At 36.3% G+C, this 11,493-nt stretch overlaps 1 protein-coding gene across 1 annotated transcript in view; it reads right to left on the bottom strand.

Moving 5' to 3' along the window:
* Positions 1–11,493, bottom strand: part of SLIT2 (slit guidance ligand 2) — a 246,227-nt gene that overhangs the window by 223,382 nt on the left and 11,352 nt on the right. Inside the window, exon 3 of the mRNA XM_019614936.2 lies at positions 4,872–4,943. Within this exon, the coding sequence (XP_019470481.1) occupies positions 4,872–4,943 (72 nt within the window). The remainder of the gene's footprint in view (positions 1–4,871; positions 4,944–11,493) is intronic.

Raw genomic sequence — 11,493 nt, forward strand, 5'->3', positions numbered from 1 at the left:
GAATTGCAGCACAGGGTACCAAACTCATTCTGAAAACATTCTAGACTAGGGGAGCACAACTTTAAATTAGTGACAATACGCTCCATTAGCAAATTTGAAAATGATGTGTCTGCATTGCAAGAAATAGTAATTAGTCTTGTGTGTTAAAGATTTCCTTTTAATTACTAGTTTACAATATCACAAAGCCAAAACTGCACACTCATTTTATACGTATACTATATGCAGTAAGTCTTCATTAAAAGAAAAAAAACTAATGAAAGATTACATGGAGACTGCTAGAACACTTCATAGCAAACCATAAAAACTGAAACCAACAGGAGAAACGAAAACACTACCAGGAAGGTTCTAACAACAATTTCAATTAATAGAGAAATGAAAAAAAACATATCTTGTCCCAGTAAATCTTTTGTTAGGCAACAAGCACACTTCTGCAATAAGGCAAAGCACAGTAATACCGCAGCACAGAGCAGAAGGAAAGCTCTCCCATTACCCTGATTCAACAGCAGCTCACCTACCAATCTGCCTGCAGAAGAAGAGAGACTTACCAATAGTGCTGTCAGGAAAGGGGAAACACCCCCTTGCTCCTCCCTGGATTTTTAACACCCAGAGCTACCTGTCTGCAGTTGCAGGCAGATTTCAGAGGCATGATAACAAGCATTTCCTAATGAGAGATTTCTTCACTAATTAAGGCATTCAAATTGAAGATAAATACCTTATCTACAAAATTACAGCTGCAGCCTCTCTTGTTATGCTTATCCCATTAAAAGGGACGGGATATGACAAATAAATTAAGCCCCAAATACAGCTACCTTAAAAACGAAGCCAGCATCTTAAAATACTTTGAAACTCACTGCTTTAGCATCTCATATATATCACCACTTTTTTCCTTTATTTTCCATTCCTATCTCTGATTGCTTTTTACCTTCACCATAAGAAAAATAAAAAATGAAAAGGTATGACAGGAAATGATGCAAATCACAGGTTCACCTACAGCAGCTGGAAAAACAGCAGAACTTTCCTTCTCCCCACGACAGGAGCGCGCAGGGCAGCGAGCGGATGAGTGATGATGGCGGCCCGGCCGGACAACGGTAACCCTGGCAACTGTAACCTGCAATTCCTGCCCAGCCATTGTGGGATTTATTGTGGCAGGGGCCAGAGAGGCCAAGAGTAAAATGAAGCAGAGACTATGGTGTCTGACACATCTAGTACCACACACTTTAATCATAGCTGGCAGAAATTAATTCAGGAGGAATTTTTGCAAGGGCCCCCCATGCAGTGTGGTTTGTTGTTGTTGTTCTTGCTGCTGCTGTTCTGGCCTATGATTATTTTTAAAAGTTTTTATTTTTTCCTTTTTTAATGTTTATGTTTTTTCTTTAATTATTAACTATTTGATTTTTGTTTTGCCTTCAAGTCACCAACAGACATCTCAGAACCAAGTGTTTATTTTTTCGTCAGAGGAGAAATTTCTCATTCACAACATGTTTCTTTTCAAGTACATCGTATTAGACATCTTTCCTTTCTAACATGCAAAATCAGACCATGTCAACAAGAAAGACGGCTTCTTTCAAAGCCAGTGTTGCCCAATTCATACCAAAAATACTGGTCAGTAAGTGAACTTCACCTCCTTCCAAGTGCAAGAAATGAAAACTAAAAGGGACAGGCTTTGTGTCTAGAATCCAATACCCTTTACATGCCACTGATTTAGAAAGGTATCTTTTAAAACCTAATTCTCCAAAAGCATTGGGTCTGGTCCTCGGTATCCTGCAGCAAACAGCAATCAATGAGCTGTGCTCTAACCAGCCAAAGAAAGCAGTCAAAATCCATTTGCCTCAGCTAAGCCCTATCCAGCTCCCTGCATTAAAGCACCCTCATGGATGCTGGGTGAGTCACTGCGAGCAGGCACATGGGTCACTGGAAACAACACATCCTGTGCTTGCGGGAAAAGTACTTGTTGCAGCAGGACTTATATTACCCCATGGGATTTACAACAGCACCTATATTTTAACACTATCGCGTCAAAACAGAGGGTCATGTACGTTTTTCTTTGAAAGAGATCTTGCAAGGTAAGATTAATATACCCTTCAGCACTAGTCAGACTATTTTTAGCATACTACTTCCTATTGAAATGTATGTGTCAAAACACCTCTGCAGATAACTCTTAATGGGAGAATCAGTTTCTGCTTTGACTAAATTATCCATTTTAACCTGTTCCAAGAGATTTCTCAGAAGGCTGATAAATCTGAAAGAAAATAACCTGAAAAATAATTCATCTAATTACCTTTGAAAATAGAGTCTCCAGACATGGGAAATAATGCACTGTCTCTTTTAAACTCTCAACCTATCGCTTTCCTTTACTTACACTTCCCATCTGTCAACAAGTGCTTGTAATTTTATTACACTGTCCTGTAGTTTATGCAGAGTTGGTATTATTTTACAGAGTTCTGTTAATGGACTGGATAAATGGTAATGCTATTTAAACTAGTCTCTTGCTCCAGCAAACACAGCTGCAACTGTACTACTATTTCTAGGCAAACATCTTGACCTGAACATGCAGTGCTCTCTCAACCCGTCCAAAGAGAAATTGGAGCAGACAGCAAAGGGAAAGCATAGCCGGCCGCTGGCGGCAACCAACTGTGTCTAATCATAATTCATATACAGTGTACCCTCTTTCTTTTATATTGCATTTAGGCTACACAACAAGCATATGTGCTTCTTCACCTGGCATCTCATTTACAGCCAAGGGTCAAATGGTAATTATTATTCACAGAAGCTCAATAGTATGCTGAAAACATGCAGTGCACACAATGTTTGATTAGCTGTTAAATGCCAAAAATAAATACTAAACCCAAAGTCTATTATACATTTTATTGATCATGTTTAGAGAACTTTTAATTCTCCTTCAAGATATATTAATTTGGATATAAATATGCATAAGCGCTTAAAACAACAGATGCAGAAAAAAAAAAAGACTTTATACTATTCAGAATGGTCAAACTACACATAATCTCAAAGTTGACCAAGTAAACATTTAACTACTGTCAATCCTTTTGTTAGACATTTTTTAATTACAGATTTAGTTTAAGCAACCGCAGATTTTTAGTATCATTCTTATTTTCTTTTAAACATGAATACATTATAACCAGACATTCACTTTCATGGTCTGATCAACAATAACCCTTAGGCAGAAGAAATTTAATACTGTGAAGACAGTGATCTCTTACTTTCCACCATATACACTATGAGCAGTTGTGTGCTTTGTCAAAAGATATTACAGATTTAAGACGAGCTTTTATCAAATATACAATTCTGAGTTAAATATATTCAAGTATGATTTTGCCTGAAGCGTGCATCCATTTTTTTTTTCTCCTGCAAATTATGGCTCATTTCTATTTTATACAAATTTAGATAACAACCTTTGCACTATAGATGGAATAATAAAATGATCATAAATCCCTTTCATTTTCCTTCCTGATGAAAGTAATATCTCCGTGATTGCTGATGGAAATCATAGAAGAAACTGAACTGTTAATATATATAAAACCACACATGAATATATTATAATATAATAGCAGAGAAAAAAATGTTTTTGTTTGTCAGAACAAAAGCCTTCAGGAGCTTTCTGGTCTAGTAATTTAACAACTCAGTGCATCTACAGGGAAGTTCAAGAAAGAAAACATGCATCCAAAGCAAACAAAAGAAACAAAAATACACAGAAGTAAATGTTTATACCAATAATAGCATCATTTTCAGTTTACCATTTCAAATTACCAGAATAGGGGGAAAAAGAACTATTATTTTGCAATATGAGAACAGAAATCAACTCCTAAAAAATAAAAGCTTCATTATATTATTTGTTCTCAGGAACATTTTCATATACTAAAGTGAAAACAAATCAGAAGAATTCTGCCTTCCTCCACCTACACATATTTTTTCCAAGCACATAAAGGATGAAACTCAAAAACAATGATTTCAACAGAAGTCTCACCTGAACCCTAAATAAAAGTGTTGAATACATATATTCAACTAAAATAGGACTAAACTTCTACCATCTTTTCAAAGCCTATTTAAGCATGTCATGTATCCCTTTCATACCTCATCTTAAAACATAATGTTGCTTCGTAATGTATTTTGTCACAAAAAGTGATTGTATGGATAAATGCAGAAATTACTATCTGAACTTAATTCCATGTTGATACTGCAGCATAAACGAATAGGTTCTTAAAATAGAGCCAGTGGCTCAAAATACTTGAAAAAATCTGCTACGAGTAAGAGATTATCAAACCAAAAAAAATAATCAAACCAAAAAAACTTATCCAATTTGCTATCATTTGTATTTATTGTAAAGCATTTCATAGCTTTCTCTATCTTCAGTTTATGTTGTGATCTTTGTTTTCTTTCTGAGGGACACGGGACAGATCTCCACAGGCTACCATTTGTCAATGCTGATTTTTCTGGTAAAGTGTGAAGAGCCATAAAACCAGAACATAACAAAGACAAAGTGCTGTACAGCGCTATATTGCTGGGCCATGATCTCCACAGTCATATAGCTATTTTAACAGAGGAAGCAAGCAAAGAAATAAAAAATACACACCCACCCAGACCTAACAGGAGGAAAAAAAGCCAGAGCTCAACAAGAGTTCTTAACAGAAACAGGAACAGGACGAAACAGTATTTAGTCTCATACAAGCATCAGTTTCTAACCTAGGTTCTAAAAAAAATTCCTGCTAAGTGATCAAAGTACTTACAAGATCAGTGTTAATAAATGTATTTTGGCCCGGTTTGAGCCAGAAGACAAAAACCCAATGCAAGACAGAATAACAAAACAACACCATGTTTTCCAGAATAACAATTACCGGATCGTGCCTACTTACAGCCTGTATAACTTCGGCGTCCCCAGAAAGAGCAGCTCAGAAAGCAACTGGAGGTTATTTCTGTTTAGGCGCCTTTTGAAATAAAAAGAAAAGGTTGTGTTAAATTACAACTGAAGAGCTTCAACAATACAGTGCATACACTTTGAGCAGATCACTGTGCTGTAACAAGCTGATCTTAAAGGCTGTGTAATGCTGGTCCATTAGCGGAGACATGGTCCAGCAGTAAATTTACCATGGACTAATTACATTTTCTGGTTTCCCCAACAGACTGTATTACCTATTTCATTTTATGAAAGATTATTTTGAATTTCTGTAGTGTGAATCAACCATTAAGTCAGGATTGTATCCTGCATAACCAACGAGAAAACTAAAAATACAGAGCCAGCAGAGTAACTTCAATCTTTCTCCAACTCTTTGTTCCTCTTGGTATAATGACGTGAACACACACACATTTTTTGACCATGAAATACTGTTCAAAGGAACATGTATCAAGTGCATGCACTTAGTTAAGTAATGAGAGAATGTATCTACAGACCCTTATGAACTATTTCAACAACAAAAGCAACAAAGCTGTTGCAGAAACTCTGATCAAATGAAAGGCAGAAAATCATGAAGTCCCAACTTAAATTCAGCATTACAAGTTTGATCGTATTTTTAGTTTTGTCCACCACTATAAAATACACCGTAGTTAAATTTAAAAAAATAAAATCAGTTGTACGTCAGATACATAAAATAGTACAAAAGAAAAACTGCAGCTGGGATTTGAAAATACCCATTTGCCTACGTGATTTCTGATGGAATATGCTGACCAGTGTCAAACCTGTTTAGCTTGAGGTAATAAGTCCCCTGCAGTATAACCATAAGCAACAGAACAATCCCCTCACAAAGACAAATGTGTTCCGTTTCCATGATTATTTAATTATTTATTTAACATATAGTGCAGATTATTCTTTTTAAGTGACAGCCCTGGAGTAGCACACAGTCACATCATTCAACAATTCAAACTCCAAACAGGTTTTTATTTTTAAGGAATGCAACACACATGCCACCTGCCATTCAAGCAAAGCAGCATACTGAAAAAAAGTGCTTCCTCCTAAGAACCTTATCACAAGTCCTAGTTTGCAATGCACAGTACTTCTCAATACACTACTTCTAAGGCATTCCTGGCCACCAGACTGCACAGTATGGACTGTTATTTATTTTATCCCTACATTAGTTAAATTACTTAAATCAATACTTATTTGCCAAGACATTCCACAAGGTTTAAAAGAAAAAAAAAATTCAAAAATGAAACAGTCTTACAAAGATACACTCAGCATCACTTTAAAAGTATACTTCATGGGTCAGATACTTGTGTTAGTATGTAACTTTCCATATTTAGATAACCAGTTTCTACTAGCGCCTGCAGTTCACATGGTCCACACAACTGCGTACACATACTATTAACAAAGGATGCATGTGCTGCTGCACAGACATTAAAATTAAATGCTGGTAATAAGTCATATGCATGAATTAATCAAGCACTCATAGAAGTACATTCATGACTTCTACCAACTGAGCTTGACACTTAGAATTAGTATTTTAACCTACATTTTCACTTTGCCTTTCAAAAATTAAAACATTCATTCTTTGAACGCTAAGTGAATTGAGGGGACATGAGTCAATTAAGCAACTGGCCATTCATGAATTCAGTATTTTGTAGTTTCTTCTTTTAATTATTCTATCTGTGTCACTGTAGCTCCTCCTAAAGCAGAGCTTTCTCTACCAAAAATGTGTCCATCTCTAATTGCCTGAGCCAAATTATAAAGTATTTCTAAGTTTTTGTAGGCAACAATGGAAGACATTTCCCTTACAATACTAAGTACTACTTCAAGAAAGAACCTTCAGCTATACTTATTTTTATATATGTGTTTTTATATATATACGTATGCTAAGCATTATATAAAACAAGACGTTTTCAGTAAAGTGAATTTGTCTAAAGTTTCTTACAAATAAATCCTGTGAACTAGTCATTACTGAAATGATTTTTTCAAGACTGCAATAGATAGTTCTGTTAAAAAAATAACAAATGAATGAAAAGGACATGGCGTGAATCTGGAATGCATCCACCATTATTCTGAACACAACAGCTTTCAGGTATACAGCCAGCTCTGAAGAGTTTGCAATCTTTGATACAGAGCCACACACACAGTCTAGAAAACACATTCCTACTTTAAACAGTTCATAGCTCTCTGATACAGGCATTGCCATCTTTTCACATGGCCTCACCTTTGCCTCAAGCTGTATTTTGTCTGAAAGAGCAATACCTGTCCTCAACATGCAGACATGGCATGAGATAGACACGACCCCGGAAATTGAAACCTGAGGTAACCACAGATACAGGAAGGACAAAAAAAAAAAAAAAAAAAGAAAAGGAACTACAGCACTACAGCTATTGCAGAGTAAAAACATGCAGAAAAAGAAAAACACTTTCTTTCTGTATGTCAGCACAGACCTCTCTTCAGCTTGTGTATGAACAGCATTTCCCCTGGGACAATTTGAGAAGAGAAATTTCAGTTGAATCAACTGAACTGCTCTCCCAGAACTGACATTAAGTTCAAGGTATGGCATCAAAGAAACAGTGATGAAATGTTCCATACATCCCCCTTTCAATTTCCTAGCTGAGCTAGAAAAAATCTGCGTTTCTCAAGGAGAGGAAGAGAGCTCAGAAGAGATGAAGTGTTAGTGGCACAAGAAACAGAAAATGTACTGGAGAATCTCTTCTAATATTGCAGTACCTTGAGCTATAAAGTTGCTGGTAGTGGCCAGAAATAAGTGGGTGAGGGTATGACATCACATAATTCTTTCAATGCAGCAAAACTGAGCCCCAGTTGAAATAAATACAACTTTTGCTTGCATTACTGAATCCAGCATTTATATTGGGCAAACTGACAGACTGGCTCAAGTAAATTCTTCAGATCTTCATGATAAATTCAAGCAAAGTCCACATAATACCTAAATTACAAAAAATGCTTTAAATACTTCAGTTTAAAGTTTCCAGAGCTCAGTCTTCTAAATACAGAATGTGCTAGAAAAATAACTTTGAAGTGAAATGATGGAAGAAATACATGAATATACTCAAAGATATTACAGCTTTCAGAAGCATCAGGTTAAGTATACAAAAGGTGACTCTGGCAGGTAGGCAGGCAGTCTTTCCAGAAAGTTTGATACCAATAGATAAAATGTAGGTCCAGAAAAACAACAGGTTACACAGAGAAGCAAACAGTGAAGGTAAGAAAAAAGTTAAAAAATGATGAATGCACACCTGTGATTATTATTATTGTTCCTATGGAAAATCATTTGTTAAGAGCTCTAGAGAACGGGATATCTTTGCAGAAATTGAAACATATCTGTTTTTTACTCATCCTGTGTGAAAAGTCAGAGATATTAATTGAATGGCAGAGATAGAGGCAGAAGAAGTTGTGGAGATAGCATGTCAAGTTCCCAGACATAGACATCTCAACTCAATGATGCCTCACCATGCCACCTGTCCATTCAATGCCACTCTCAAGTTTTCTTGCCACAGTAACTGTAATCCACTATCAATCATGAAGAGAGAGAGAGGAAGAAAGATTAAAAAAAAAAAGTTCTTAATTACACTATTTGCACTGTAATTGTCTGCAACTGCTATAATTCACAAGCAGGTCTGTATTTGTTTTCCAGACAAGTTAGTACCTTCCCTGTAACTTGCTTCTAATTCCCCTGTAATCAACTACACACAGCCAAAGAAGCCCTATGTAGTCTATTCTTTCACTGTTCCATCCTTGTTCTGAGGAAACCTTCACAGTATGGGATGCCAGGAGGTCTCCACTTCCTGCTCAAAGCAGGATTGGTTATGAGACCTGGCCAGTTGGTCAGGACTACATCTAGTAGAGGCTTCAAGGACAAAAAGCACAGCCTCCCTGAGAAACTGATTTGTTCCAGCACTTGACTTCTCATATCCACTCCTATTCCCTCCTTTCAATTTTTACTTCTTATCTCAACACAGTGATGAGCACGGTTCCATCTTCTTGATAACTTTTTCACAGTTACTAGAAGACTGCTATTTTGCTCCCTACAAGTTGTCTCCTTCAGATTAAATAAGCCCAGCTAAAATACTTTCAGCTGTTTTTTGTTCAAGTAAATTCAGTTCTAGCCATAGGCCCACAAGAAAGCAGAAGCCCTCAAGATAACTTGGATCTAAGCTCTTAGCTTAGATCAGTTCTCAAGTAAATTATAAATCAACTGTACGCTAATTAGAAACAGTCAGTCCCATTGGAAGTAGATAGGCTGAGAGCCTTCTGAAACTCTAGATACAATGCACAAATACATTTTATTCTACACCCGTTGCTTCAGGAATGATACAAGGCTTCCAACTCACACAAAGTTAATGAGAGCAGAAGCCATTATTCTTCATTCCTCCTCTGAAGTTAGCTGAGAAGTAAATACACTTTCTGCACAGTACTGCATAGTTTAGAAACTCTATTTTTCAACAAAGGATCACATCCAAACCTACTGCTGATTGATAGCAATGTTAGGAGACATTACTATCAAACCATTTAAAATTAGAACATAACTTCTTTTACCTGAAGGTCATCGTCAAAATATTCATAACATTGAAAAACAAACAAACAAAAAAATTAATTAATGGTAAATTTCATATCAAAGGACGCATTAAAAAAAAAAAAAGCTGGTGTTCATGCAACAGCACTTTCTACTCACAACAGCTGAGCCCACCAGGCTCCTCAAGTAGTTCAAGCATATCCAGGAATACACATCTGCTGAGGTCTAATACGAATTCAGGCACTGTTATTTCAGGAAACACAGAATCAAATCTCAAAACAATGAAAACATCTTAAAATGGGAAGCTACTAGGACAGGTTTATACTGACTTAACCATCAAGTCTGGAGACCCAATCCTAGGTATAGCAAGTTCAGAAAAACAGGCATAGTGTGAATGATCCTGTTCCCTCACAAGATAACTTACACAGATCTTAACTCAGGCTTAAGTCAGCAAGGAAGGCCAGCCTTCCTTCTCTTTTCCAAAAAAAAACAGTGTTAGGTCTGCCAGAGGCAGAGAACATCTGTGCAATTCAGCCACTGTCTGCTGAATTTCAACACATTTGGCAACTCCTGTCTATGAATGTGACTTGTGCAAACATGTCATCAAGAGACAAAAAAGCCCAAGAAGTAAGACCTAAGGAAAAGATTGTGCCAGCTCTTTCACTAGAGATTCTCTCCAAAAGGTATTCTAATATCAAGTCAAGCTATTCATGATCTTTTTAACCAAGCAGTGTAAATTTTGATATGCTGATTACATGAATAAAAATTGGAATCTGAAAAGTCCAGGGTATTTGCATCCCTAAGTTTGAGTTTGTCTCAGGTCAAGAACAACTTAATCAGGGTTCCATTTTCCAGATGAAATAATTACTAGGCTAAGAAAGACACCTAAATTTCTATTTGATATCAAATAAATGTTAAAGCATTTTCTGCGAGAATAGTCAAACACTGGAATATGTCTTGAGTAACATTGTAGATTATACATAATTGGGAATATTCAAAATCTAAAAGGAAACAGCTCTCAGCCACCAGCTCTTGTTGATCTTGGTGACACTGACTAGAAAATCTACAGCACTTCCTTTGAACCTTCCATTCTGTGACTCTGTCAGTATAACCCATTGGATCTTATGCTACTTTGAGAAATGATGAATTTCCATTCTGTTTGACTTACAAATTAACATATAAAACTTAAAGTACAATTAAGTGATGCAGAGAATTCTAAGGGAGAGCAAGAGTAAGGGCATCAGCCAAAGATCTCTACCATGTTTAAGATTGATTTAAGCAATTTCCTATTACAGCCAACTGCAGGGAGGTCACAAGAGTCTCCCAATCTGAGAAAGAACTTAGCAATGCCTGCAGCCTTCCTGTTCTACACCCAGACCTGTCCTCATTATTATCATCCTGACTGATGAGGTAGAAATGGGAATGCAGCAAGAATATCATCACAGAGCTCCTTGGCTGTAAAACCAGAGAGGATTCAAGATAAGAAACCTTTAAATGTGTGACAACTTTCACTGCCAGTGTTTGAAGACTCATCATTTAGACAAAAATGGTTTGTTGATCCAGAAGTTTTATTTAGTCTTGATGAAGAAAAAAATATAAATCCTTGATAACAGCTAGGGCACAAATCTTGTCTGAAACACAATTGTCCTCATCTAGAAAATGGAAAAAAAAAAAAAAAATCAAGTACCAACACTTCATTGTAGTAGAGATGCATGGACATATGCAAAACAACCCCAGCAGTCTGGTTAGCCAGACCACATCAATTAAATGAACTACTTATTTTAAAGTTTGTACAGCATCTAGCCACATCTCACTACTCCTTTAAGACCACTCAAAAACTATAGATAATTCTTAAAGAGATAGAAATTATTTTTTAAGTTATCTTGCAATGGACATATACTCCTAAGAAGAAAAGGAAATTTATAAAACCCCCATAAGGTAATACAGAATCAAATATCAAAACATTCACAAGGATGATTTTCTGACAACATATGGGATAACTTCCAAAAAAGAAAAAAAGAAATCTAAAAAAAAGGGAGGA

The sequence above is a fragment of the Meleagris gallopavo genome, chromosome 4 (genome assembly GCF_000146605.3).
Source record: "Meleagris gallopavo isolate NT-WF06-2002-E0010 breed Aviagen turkey brand Nicholas breeding stock chromosome 4, Turkey_5.1, whole genome shotgun sequence".
Lineage (NCBI taxonomy): Eukaryota > Metazoa > Chordata > Aves > Galliformes > Phasianidae > Meleagris > Meleagris gallopavo.